We start from the raw sequence: 13,622 nt of genomic DNA on the forward strand, positions 1-13,622 counted from the left end.
GCAAAATCTGTAAAAATACTTGAATCCACTTGCATGATAAGCTTGCAAACAATTAACATTTCTTTTAATTGTGTAGTTTCTAGATGGAATTGATGCCAGAAAAATTAACATCCAATGGCTTCGATCTCAAATTGGAATTGTATCTCAGGAACCTGTGCTCTTCAACTGTAGCATTGCTGAGAATATTGCCTATGGTGACAACAGTCGGACTGTATCACAGGAGGACATTAAGAAGGCAGCAAAGGCAGCTAATGCTCACTCTTTTATTGAACAACTCCCTGATGTAAGTTAATCCATTTTAAACAGCAATAATATTAATAATAATATGTACATATATAAATTGACCCTGCAGTTAGAATACAAACATTCGGAGCAGGAGTAAGCTATTCAGTCCTTCAAGGCTACTCTGCCATTCAATAAAGTCATAGCTGGTCCATACAATGGGCAGCACGGTAGCATAGTGATTAGCACAATTGCTTCACAGCTCCAGGGTCCCAGGTTTGATTCCTGGCTTGGATCACTGTCTGTGCGGAGTCTGCACGTTCTCCCCGTGTGTGCGTGGGTTTCCTCCGGATGCTCCGGTTTCCTCCCACAGTCCAAAGATGTGCAGGTTAGGTGGATTGACCATGCGAAATTGCCCTGAGTGTCCAAAATTGCCCTTAGTGTTGGGTGGAGTAACTGGGTTATGGGATAGGGTGGAGGTGTGTGGTTGGGAAGGGTGCTCTTTCCAAGAGCCGGTGCAGACTCGATGGGTCGAATGGCCTCCGTCTGCACTGCAAATTCTATATTTTAAAAAAATTCTATATAACTCCTTTATTTATCCTGGTACCCAGAAATCCATTCATCTCGGGGTTGAATGTACTTAACTGCTGAGCATCCACAGCAGGGTCAGAGAATTCCGAAGGACCAAAACTTTTGAGTGAATGAATTTCTCTTCACCTCGGTCCTATGAAGGAGTTTGCTGGAAGGCGGATGGGTGGGAAGGTGCATGCTTGAAAGCCTGTCGCCTTCCTATCTCCAGGTGTCTGAAATTTGGCATTCCTGTGCCTGGGCCTGTTGAGGCCTGTAAATGGTCTGACAACATGTCGTGTGTCTCTGTGGCCGGCAGGCAGGCAGGTGGGTAGGCTCCGGATTGGGTAGCCTGCGCCCACAGAGGGACCATGTCAGTCACAAGGGCACCACTCTATAATATATTTGCTCTCCCCAATGAGCTCCCTCCACCGGAACCTCTCTGACTGGCCCAGCGAGCCCACCTCTCTTAACTCTCCACTGTGCCTTTAGCAGTGTTCCTGGTCCAGATCCTGCTGGAGTCGCCGCTTCTCCGAGTAGTGCTTTTGGAACTAAAGAGTTGCTGGACACCTGAGTGGCTGGCAGCTCTGGGAAATAGATTCTTCAAAGTCTCGGGAGCCCCAAAGGCAAGCAGCAGACTGCCTGATGGGTATTTGATTTTTTTTCAGAACTCCCAGAAATTACTCCAGCAAAGTTGCTGCCAGCTTCCCAACCAATAAATGTGGCAAGCTTCATGACCATTATATTCAGCCCATTATATTCCACCTGCCAAGTTCTTGCACACTCACGTAACCATTGCAGTCCCTTTACATCCTCCTCACTGCTTTCCAATCGAGCTTTGTATCATCAGAAAACTTGGATGCAATACACTCATTTCCTGCCTCATCCAAGTTGTTGATATAAATGGTAAACAGCCGAGGCCCAGGACTAACCCTTGTGGTGTTCCTTTATTTACAGTCTGCCAACTTGAAAATGACCCATTTATTCCCATTGTCTTCTGGCCATTAATCAATTCTCAATCCATGCTCATATCTTACCTTTGATTAAATGAACTGTAATTTTGTGTATCTTTGAAAAGGTGGCATCTTTCTGAATGTTTTTTGAAAATCCGATTACACCACACCCTTGAGGTTCTCCCTACCTGCCAGGTACAACCTCAAAAAACGCGAGCAGATTTGTCATACCCTACTTCCCTTGGAGAAATCCATGTTAATTCTGCTTATTCATATGATGGCTCTCTCGGTGCTCTGTAACCACATCACTTTGTAGATATACAAATTAACATTCAATACCACCATTACAAAACAACAGACAATTCAGGTTGTAAAATGACTTTGATTAAATCTTCAGAAATGTCATTGTTAAGGTTTTAATATGGAATAGCATGGTGAGTAATAACAATCTGAAGTAAAAGTGTTGATATTTTATTCTCGCTTATCTTATGAAGCATTGCCCATTGGTGGTAACATGGCACTACATTTTACAATTAAAATGCGCCACTGCTTTATTCTCTTTTGTCATTTTAATGTTAAAGGAATGTTATCCCCCTTTTGGGATGTTCTCCAACAAGCTTAGATCATGGAACAGCTGGGAGCAGCCTGCGCCAAAATCCTTGCATTAAAACCACCACATTAGCTACCATGAGAGGCTGTACTGCACCAGATGTGGTATCAGCTGCACCTTGATAATAGTGCCGTTTCATGGAGTCGTTTACTTGAATTAAATCCTAAAAGACATTTTTTTAACCATAGACTTGATCAGCAATGTGATAACTGTCAGATCAGCAATCACATATTTGCATATCTCAATTTACTGATCATTTATTACTGCTTTTCAGGATGTATCAATCATTTCAAATAATGCATGCTTTTGTCCAGCACTGGGAGAAATGGTCTACGATAGCATTCTTAAGTTCTTTTGCCTAATCCCACCATTAGTTTACGTGGCATCTTAAAAAAAACATTTTAACAAAAACCTGGGCAAGTTGGATTTATGATGCCACAGAAAAGTAACAGTATAACATCAGAGTCGAGATCTGTTGCACAGTATAACTCGAATGAAAGGTCAAGTCTAGTTTAAAAACTGTTTGGATGCCCCGACTGCACTCTAAATATGAGGTATGTGAACATACATGAGCAGAACTCACTGCTGGGCAAAAGAATGGCAATTGTGCAGTTCAAATAAGGTGCTGAAAAACAGATGATAGAACCAGTCCTCCCACTGACGTTTTATAGTTTGCTATGATTAATTCAAATACTTGTGGCATTTTTACCATGACAATCATAATTTTCTCAAAATGCTAGCGCGACTAAATTACAGCCCTTAAATGTATTTGTGCCACCACAGGTATTTGTGCTAGTAAACATCAGTCAAAAGAAACTCAGGACTGGTGAATTTAAGATGGAAGCTTTTGTTTAAAGCAACAGAGGTTAATATTTGCTGGGGATCTAAAATAAAACCAGGAAGTGTATTTTCTATTTTTGCTAAAGGAAATAACCCTGTACCTTGTGATAACAGCTTAGGTGAAAGGAAAGTGCTATCAAACTCATTTTAAACATAATAGCACTTGTGCATATCCAGTCAAGTACTGTGAATTCTGTGAGCATTTTAAATTGTGATCCTTTTCATAATTAGAAATACAACACTCGAGTTGGGGGAAAAGGGGCTCAGCTTTCTGGTGGACAGAAGCAACGAGTGGCTATTGCACGGGCCCTCATACGGGAGCCAAAGATTCTGCTGTTAGATGAGGCAACATCTGCACTTGATACAGAGAGTGAAAAGGTAAGACCACCCCCCCCCCGCCCCGCCCAGTCTTAAACAAAAAACGTTTCAAATAAATGCTGGAAATCTGAAATTGAAATCCGTGGAAATGCACAGCAGATCAGTCAGCAACTGTGGAGAGACCAGAGGCGAGATTCTCCGACCCCCCGCCGGGTCGGAGAATCGCCGGGGGCTGGCGTGAATCCCACCCCCGCCGGTTGCCGAATTCACGGCACCGGATATTCGGCGGGGGCGGGAATCGCGCCCCGCCAGTTGGCGGGCCCCCCCTGCGATTCTCCGGCCCGGATGAGCCGAAGTCCCGCTGCTAAAATGCCTGTCCCACCGGCGTAGATTCAACCACCGACCTTACCGGTGGGACAAGGCGGCGCGGGCGGGCTCCGGGGTCCTGGGGGTGGCGCGGGGCTCTCTGGCCCTGGGGGGCGGGTGCCCCCACGGTGGCCTGGCCCGCGATCGGGGCCCACCGATCCGCAGGCGGCCCTGTGCCGTGGGGGCACTCTTTTCCTTCCGCCTTCGCCACGGTCTCCACCATGGCGGAGGCGGAAGAGACTCCCTCCACTGCGCAACGCGCGGGAATGCCGTCAGCGGCCGCTAACGCTCCCGCGCATGCGCCGCCCGGAGATGTCATTTCCGCGCCAGCTCGCGGGGCACCAAAGGCCTTTTCCGCCAGCTGGCGAGGTGGAAATTAGTCCGGCGCCGGCCTAGCCCCTCATGGTTGAGGCTCGGCCCCCCAAGATGCGGAGCATTCCGCACCTTTGGGGCGGCGTGATGCCCGACTGATTTGCGCCGTTTTGGGCGCCAGTCAGCGGACATCGCGCCGATACCGGAGAATTTCGCCCCAGATGTGCTAATTTTCATTTGCAGGTGGCTCCAGGTCCAGCAGAAATTCTCATCATTATTTCAAATCCTTACATGGCATTGCATCTCCCTGTCTCTGTAACTTTCCGCGACACTTCAACCTTCTGCGTTTGTCTAATTTTGTCCTCTTACACATCTCCAATTTCCATTCCTCCACCGTGGGGAGGCGTGCTATCAGCACTTTGGCCCTAAGTACTAGAATTTCCTCCCTGAACCTCATCACCTGTCTCTGCCTTTCTCTCCTCCATAAGTGGCAGTATCGTGGTTATGTTACTAGGCAAACAATCAACAGACCCGGACTCATAATCAAGTGCTGTATGTTTAAATCCCATCATAGCAGTTTGTAAATTTAATTCAACATACTAAGTTGAAAAAAAAATGTGAATAAAAAGCCAGCATAAGTAATGCTGCAAAAACTCAACTGGTTCACTTAATATCCTGCAGGCTGTACGTGTACCATGTCTGTATCTGACTCCAGTTTGCACCAATGTGGTTCACTCTTAATTGCCCTTGAAAATTACACCAGTGTATCATTTGCTACCAAATATTCACCACTATGAACTGCTGTGGTTTAAGAAGGCAGCTCATCATCACTACTTTCTTGCAGACAATTAGGGATGGTCTGTGAATGCTGGCCTTGGCAGTGATGGACAGTAAATGCTGACCTTGGCAGTGATAGACAGTAAATGTTAACCTTGGCAGTGATGGACAGTAAATGCTAACCTTGGCAGTGATGGACAATAAATGCTGACTTTGGCAGTGATGGACAGTAAATGCTAACCTTGGCAGTGATGGACAGTAAATGCTGGCCTTGGCAGTGATGAACAGTAAATGCTGACCTTGGCAGTGATAGACAGTAAATGTTAACCTTGGCAGTGATAGACAGTAAATGCCTACCGTGGCAGTGATGGACAGTATATGCTAACTTTGGCAGTGATGGACAGTAAATGCTGGCCTTGTCAGTGATGCACAGTAAATGCTGATGGACAGTAAATGCTGACCTTGGCAGTGATGGACAGTAAATGCTGACCTTGGCAGTGATGGACAGTAAATGCTGACCTTGGCAGTGATGCACAGTAAATGCTGACCTTGGCAGTGATGGACAGCAAATGCTGGCCTTGGCAGTGATACACAGTAAATGCTGATGGACAGTAAATGCTAACCTTTGCAGTGATGGGCAGTAAATGCTGACCTTGGCAGTGATGGGCAGTAAATGCTGACCTTGGCAGTGATGGACAGTAAATGCTAACTTTCGCAGTGATGGACAGTAAATTCTGACCTTGGCAGTGATGGACAGTAAATGCTGACCTTGGTTGCGATGCACAGTAAATGCTGGCCTTGGCAGTGATGGACAGTAAATGCTAACCTTGCAGTGATGGACAGTAAATGCTGACCTTGGTACTTATGGACAGTAAATGCTGATGGACAGTAAATGCTGGCCTTGGCAGTGATGGACAGTAAACGCTGGCCTTGGCAGCGATAGACAGTAGATGCTGATGGACAGTAAATGCTGTCCATGGCAGTGATAGACAGTAAATGCTAACCTTGGCAGTGATGGACAGTAAATGCTAACTTTGGCAGTGATGGACAGTATATGCTGGCCTTGGCAGTGATGCACAGTAAATGCTGATGGACAGTAAATGCTGACCTTGGCAGTGATGCACAGTAAATGCTGACCTTGGCAGTGATGGACAGTAAATGCTAACCTTGGCAGTGATAGACAGTAAATGCTGACCATGGCAATGATGGACAGTAAATGCTGATGGACAGTAAATGCTGGCCTTGGCAGTGATGGACAGTAAATACTGACCTTGGCAGTGATGGACAGTAAATGCTAACCTTGGCAATGATGGACAGTAAATTCTGACCTTGGCAGTGATGGACAGTAAATGCTAACCTTGGCAGTGATGGACAGTAAATTCTGACCTTGGCAGTGATGGACAGTAAATGCGGACCTTGGCAGTGATGCACAGTAAATGGAAACCTTGCCAGTGATGGACAGTAAATGCTCACCTTGGCAGTGATGGACAGTAAATGCTGACCTTTGGCAGTGATGCACAGTAAATGCTGATGGACAGTAAATGCTGACCTTGGCAGTGATGGACAGTAAATGCTGATGGACAGTAAATGCTGGCCTTGGCAGTGATGGACAGTAAATGCTAACCTTGGCAGTGATGGACAGTAAATGCTGACCTTTGGCAGTGATGCACAGTAAATGCTGATGGACAGTAAATGCTGATCTTGGCAGTGATGGACAGTAAATGCTGACCATGGCAGTGATGGACAGTAAATGCTAACCTTGGCAGTGATGGACAGTAAATGCTGACCTTTGGCAGTGATGCACAGTAAATGCTGATGGACAGTAAATGCTGATCTTGGCAGTGATGGACAGTAAATGCTGATGGACAGTAAATGCTGATCTTGGCAGTGATGGACAGTAAATGCTGACCATGGCAGTGATGGACAGTAAATGCTGATGGACAGTAAATGCTGATCTTGGCAGTGATGCACAGTAAATGCTGACCTTTGGCAGTGATGCACAGTAAATGCTGATGGACAGTAAATGCTGATCTTGGCAGTGATGGACAGTAAATGCTGACCATGGCAGTGATGGACAGTAAATGCTGATGGACAGTAAATGCTGATCTTGGCAGTGATGGACAGTAAATGCTGACTTTGGCAGTGATGGACAGTAAATGCTAACCTTGGCAGTGATGGACAGTAAATGCTGGCCTTGGCAGTGATGAACAGTAAATGCTGACCTTGGCAGTGATAGACAGTAAATGTTAACCTTGGCAGTGATAGACAGTAAATGCCTACCGTGGCAGTGATGGACAGTATATGCTAACTTTGGCAGTGATGGACAGTAAATGCTGGCCTTGTCAGTGATGCACAGTAAATGCTGATGGACAGTAAATGCTGACCTTGGCAGTGATGGACAGTAAATGCTGACCTTGGCAGTGATGGACAGTAAATGCTGACCTTGGCAGTGATGCACAGTAAATGCTGACCTTGGCAGTGATGGACAGCAAATGCTGGCCTTGGCAGTGATACACAGTAAATGCTGATGGACAGTAAATGCTAACCTTTGCAGTGATGGGCAGTAAATGCTGACCTTGGCAGTGATGGGCAGTAAATGCTGACCTTGGCAGTGATGGACAGTAAATGCTAACTTTCGCAGTGATGGACAGTAAATTCTGACCTTGGCAGTGATGGACAGTAAATGCTGACCTTGGTTGCGATGCACAGTAAATGCTGGCCTTGGCAGTAATGGACAGTAAATGCTAACCTTGCAGTGATGGACAGTAAATGCTGACCTTGGTACTTATGGACAGTAAATGCTGATGGACAGTAAATGCTGGCCTTGGCAGTGATGGACAGTAAACGCTGGCCTTGGCAGCGATAGACAGTAGATGCTGATGGACAGTAAATGCTGTCCATGGCAGTGATAGACAGTAAATGCTAACCTTGGCAGTGATGGACAGTAAATGCTAACTTTGGCAGTGATGGACAGTATATGCTGGCCTTGGCAGTGATGCACAGTAAATGCTGATGGACAGTAAATGCTGACCTTGGCAGTGATGCACAGTAAATGCTGACCTTGGCAGTGATGGACAGTAAATGCTAACCTTGGCAGTGATAGACAGTAAATGCTGACCATGGCAATGATGGACAGTAAATGCTGATGGACAGTAAATGCTGGCCTTGGCAGTGATGGACAGTAAATACTGACCTTGGCAGTGATGGACAGTAAATGCTAACCTTGGCAGTGATGGACAGTAAATTCTGACCTTGGCAGTGATGGACAGTAAATGCTAACCTTGGCAGTGATGGACAGTAAATTCTGACCTTGGCAGTGATGGACAGTAAATGCGGACCTTGGCAGTGATGCACAGTAAATGGAAACCTTGCCAGTGATGGACAGTAAATGCTCACCTTGGCAGTGATGGACAGTAAATGCTGACCTTTGGCAGTGATGCACAGTAAATGCTGATGGACAGTAAATGCTGACCTTGGCAGTGATGGACAGTAAATGCTGATGGACAGTAAATGCTGGCCTTGGCAGTGATGCACAGTAAATGCTGATGGACAGTAAATGCTGATCTTGGCAGTGATGGACAGTAAATGCTGACCATGGCAGTGATGGACAGTAAATGCTAACCTTGGCAGTGATGGACAGTAAATGCTGACCTTTGGCAGTGATGCACAGTAAATGCTGATGGACAGTAAATGCTGATCTTGGCAGTGATGGACAGTAAATGCTGACCATGGCAGTGATGGACAGTAAATGCTGATGGACAGTAAATGCTGATCTTGGCAGTGATGCACAGTAAATGCTGACCTTTGGCAGTGATGCACAGTAAATGCTGATGGACAGTAAATGCTGATCTTGGCAGTGATGGACAGTAAATGCTGACCATGGCAGTGATGGACAGTAAATGCTAACCTTGGCAGTGATGCACAGTAAATGCTGATGGACAGTAAATGCTGATCTTGGCAGTGATGCACAGTAAATGCTGACCTTTGGCAGTGATACACAGTAAATGCTGATGGACAGTAAATTCTGATCTTGGCAGTGATGGACAGTAAATGCTGATCTTGGCAGTGATGGACAGTAAATGCTGATGGACAGTAAATGCTGGCCTTGGCAGTGATGCACAGTAAATGCTGATGGACAGTAAATGCTGACCTTTGGCAGTGATGCACAGTAAATGCTGATGGACAGTAAATGCTGGCCTTGGCAGTGATGGACAGTAAATGCTGGCCTTGGCTGTGATACACAGTAAATGCTGATGGACAGTAAATGCTGACCTTTGGCAGTGATGGACAGTAAATGCTGGCCTTGGCAGTGATGGACAGTAAATGCTGGCCTTGGCAGTGATGCACAGTAAATGCTGATGGACAGTAAATGCTGGCCTTGGCAGTGATGGACAGTAAATGCTGACCATGGCAGTGATGGACAGTAAATGCTAACCTTGGCAGTGATGGACAGTAAATGCTGACCTTTTGCAGTGATGCACAGTAAATGCTGATGGACAGTAAATGCTGACCTTTGGCAGTGATGCACAGTAAATGCTGATGGACAGTAAGTGCTGGCCTTGGCAGTGATGGACAGTAAATGCTGGCCTTTGGCAGTGATGCACAGTAAATGCTGATGGACAGTAAATGCTAACCTTGGCAGTGATGGACAGTAAATGCTGACCTTTGGCAGTGATGCACAGTAAATGCTGATGGACAGTAAATGCTAACCTTGGCAGTGATGGACAGTAAATGCTGGCCTTGGCAGTGATGGACAGTAAATGCTGATGGACAGTAAGTGCTGGCCTTGGCAGTGATGGACAGTAAATGCTGATGGACAGTAAATGCTGGCCTTGGCAGTGATGGACAGTAAATGCTGATGGACAGTAAGTGCTGGCCTTGGCAGTGATGGACAGTAAATGCTGACCTTGGTAGTGACGGACAGTAAATGCTGATGGACAGTAAATGCTGACCTTGGCAGTGATGGACAGGAAATGCTGACCTTGGCAGTGATGGACAGTAAATGCTGACCTTGGCAGTGATGGACAGGAAATGCTAACATTGGCAGTGATGGACAGTAAATGCTAACTTTGGCAGTGATGGACAGTAAATGCTGACCTTGGCAGTGATAGACAGTAAATGCTGGCCTTGGCTGTGATGGACAGTAAATGCTGATGGACAGTAAATGCTAACCTTGGCAATGATAGACAGTAAATGCTGACCTTGGCAGTGATGGACAGTAAATGCTGACCTTGGCAGTGATGGACAGTAAATGCTGACCTTGGCAGTGATGGACAGTAAATGCTGATGGACAGTAAATGCTGACCTTGGCAGTGATGGACAGTAAATGCTAACCTTGGCAGTGATGGACAGTAAATGCTGATGGACAGTAAATGCTGGCCTTGGCAGTGATGCACAGTAAATGCTGATGGACAGTAAATGCTGACCTTTGGCAGTGATGCACAGTAAATGCTGATGGACAGTAAATGCTGGCCTTGGCAGTGATGGACAGTAAATGCTGGCCTTGGCTGTGATACACAGTAAATGCTGATGGACAGTAAATGCTGACCTTTGGCAGTGATGGACAGTAAATGCTGGCCTTGGCAGTGATGGACAGTAAATGCTGGCCTTGGCAGTGATGCACAGTAAATGCTGATGGACAGTAAATGCTGGCCTTGGCAGTGATGGACAGTAAATGCTGACCATGGCAGTGATGGACAGTAAATGCTAACCTTGGCAGTGATGGACAGTAAATGCTGACCTTTGGCAGTGATGCACAGTAAATGCTGATGGACAGTAAATGCTGACCTTTGGCAGTGATGCACAGTAAATGCTGATGGACAGTAAGTGCTGGCCTTGGCAGTGATGGACAGTAAATGCTGGCCTTTGGCAGTGATGCACAGTAAATGCTGATGGACAGTAAATGCTAACCTTGGCAGTGATGGACAGTAAATGCTGACCTTTGGCAGTGATGCACAGTAAATGCTGATGGACAGTAAATGCTAACCTTGGCAGTGATGGACAGTAAATGCTGGCCTTGGCAGTGATGGACAGTAAATGCTGATGGACAGTAAGTGCTGGCCTTGGCAGTGATGGACAGTAAATGCTGATGGACAGTAAATGCTGGCCTTGGCAGTGATGGACAGTAAATGCTGATGGACAGTAAGTGCTGGCCTTGGCAGTGATGGACAGTAAATGCTGACCTTGGTAGTGACGGACAGTAAATGCTGATGGACAGTAAATGCTGACCTTGGCAGTGATGGACAGGAAATGCTGACCTTGGCAGTGATGGACAGTAAATGCTGACCTTGGCAGTGATGGACAGGAAATGCTAACATTGGCAGTGATGGACAGTAAATGCTAACTTTGGCAGTGATGGACAGTAAATGCTGACCTTGGCAGTGATAGACAGTAAATGCTGGCCTTGGCTGTGATGGACAGTAAATGCTGATGGACAGTAAATGCTAACCTTGGCAATGATAGACAGTAAATGCTGACCTTGGCAGTGATGGACAGTAAATGCTGACCTTGGCAGTGATGGACAGTAAATGCTGACCTTGGCAGTGATGGACAGTAAATGCTGATGGACAGTAAATGCTGACCTTGGCAGTGATGGACAGTAAATGCTAACCTTGGCAATGATAGACAGTAAATGCTGACCTTGGCAGTGATGGACAGTAAATGCTGACCTTGGCAGTGATGGACAGTAAATGCTGACCTTGGCTGTGATGGGCAGTAAATGCTGGCCTTGGCAGTGATGGACAGTAAATGCTAACTTTGGCTGGGATGGACAGTAAATGCTCACTTCGCAGTGATGGACAGTAAATGTTAACCTTGGCAGTGATGGACAGTAAATGCTGACCTTGGCAGTGATGGACAGTAAATGCTAATCTTGGCAGTGATGGACAGTAAATGCTAACCTTGGCAGTGATGGACAATAAATGTTAACCTTGGCAGTGATGGGCAGTAAATGGTGGCCTTGGCAGTGATGGACAGTAAATGCTCACCTTGGCAGTGATGGACAGTAAATGCTGACCTTGGCAGTGATGGACAGTAAATGCTGGCCTTGGCAGTGATGCACAGTAAATGCTGATGGACAGTAAATGCTAACCTTGGCAGTGATGGACAGTAAATGCTGATGGACAGTAAATGCTAACCTTGGCAGTGATGGACAGTAAATGCTAACCTTGGCAATGATAGACAGTAAATGCTGACCTTGGCAGTGATGGACGGTAAATGGAGGCCTTCGGAGTGATGGACAGTAAATGCTGGCCTTGGCAGTGATGGACAGTAAATGCTGACTTTGGCAGTGGTGGACAGTAAATGCTAACTTTGGCAGGGATGGACAGTAAATGCTCACCTTGGCAGTGATGGACAGTAAATGGTGGCCTTCGCAGTGATGGACAGTAAATGCTGGCCTTGGCAGTGATGGACAGTAAATGGTGGCCTTCGCAGTGATGGACAGTAAATGCTGGCCTTGGCAGTGATGGACAGTAAATGCTGACTTTGGCAGTTATGCGCAGTAAATGCTGATGGACAGTAAATGCTGACCTTGGCAGTGATGGACAGTAAATGCTGGCCTTGGCTGTGATGGACAGTAAATGCTGACCTTGCTTGTGATGGACAGTAAATGCTAACCTTGGCAATGATGGACAGTAAATGCTGGCCTTGGCAGTGATGCACAGTAAATGCTGATGGACAGTAAATGCTGACCTTGGCAGTGATGGACAGTAAATGCTAACCTTGGCAGTGATGGACAGTAAATGCTGGCCTTGGCAGTGATGCACAGTAAATGCTGATGGACAGTAAATGCTAACCTTGGCAGTGATGGACAGTAAATGCTGATGGACAGTAAATGCTAACCTTGGCAGTGATGGACAGTAAATGCTAACCTTGGCAATGATAGACAGTAAATGCTGACCTTGGCAGTGATGGACGGTAAATGGAGGCCTTCGGAGTGATGGACAGTAAATGCTGGCCTTGGCAGTGATGGACAGTAAATGCTGACTTTGGCAGTGGTGGACAGTAAATGCTAACTTTGGCAGGGATGGACAGTAAATGCTCACCTTGGCAGTGATGGACAGTAAATGGTGGCCTTCGCAGTGATGGACAGTAAATGCTGGCCTTGGCAGTGATGGACAGTAAATGGTGGCCTTCGCAGTGATGGACAGTAAATGCTGGCCTTGGCAGTGATGGACAGTAAATGCTGACTTTGGCAGTTATGCGCAGTAAATGCTGATGGACAGTAAATGCTGACCTTGGCAGTGATGGACAGTAAATGCTGGCCTTGGCTGTGATGGACAGTAAATGCTGACCTTGCTTGTGATGGACAGTAAATGCTAACCTTGGCAATGATGGACAGTAAATGCTGGCCTTGGCAGTGATGCACAGTAAATGCTGATGGACAGTAAATGCTGACCTTGGCAGTGATGGACAGTAAATGCTAACCTTGGCAATGATAGACAGTAAATGCTGACCTTGGCAGTGATGGACGGTAAATGCTGATGGACAGTAAATGCTGGCCTTGGCAGTGATGGACAGTAAATGCTGACCTTGGCAGTGATGGACAGTAAATGCTGATGGACAGTAAATGCTGGCCTTGGCAGTGATGCACAGTAAATGCTGATAGACAGTAAATGCTGACCTTGGCAGTGATGCACAGTAAATGCTGATGGACA

The 13,622-nt window shown here is 46.3% G+C and overlaps 1 protein-coding gene across 2 annotated transcripts in view; it reads left to right on the forward strand.

The window, feature by feature from the left end:
• LOC140425196 (ATP-dependent translocase ABCB1-like) overlaps positions 1-13,622 on the forward strand; it is a 176,845-nt gene that overhangs the window by 139,816 nt on the left and 23,407 nt on the right. For both annotated transcript variants that reach the window (XM_072509206.1, XM_072509205.1), the window contains 2 exons: positions 77-283; positions 3,424-3,570. In XM_072509206.1, the coding sequence (XP_072365307.1) occupies positions 77-283; positions 3,424-3,570 (354 nt within the window). The remainder of the gene's footprint in view (positions 1-76; positions 284-3,423; positions 3,571-13,622) is intronic.

Source organism: Scyliorhinus torazame, chromosome 6 (genome assembly GCF_047496885.1).
Source record: "Scyliorhinus torazame isolate Kashiwa2021f chromosome 6, sScyTor2.1, whole genome shotgun sequence".
Classification (NCBI taxonomy): Eukaryota; Metazoa; Chordata; class Chondrichthyes; order Carcharhiniformes; family Scyliorhinidae; genus Scyliorhinus; species Scyliorhinus torazame.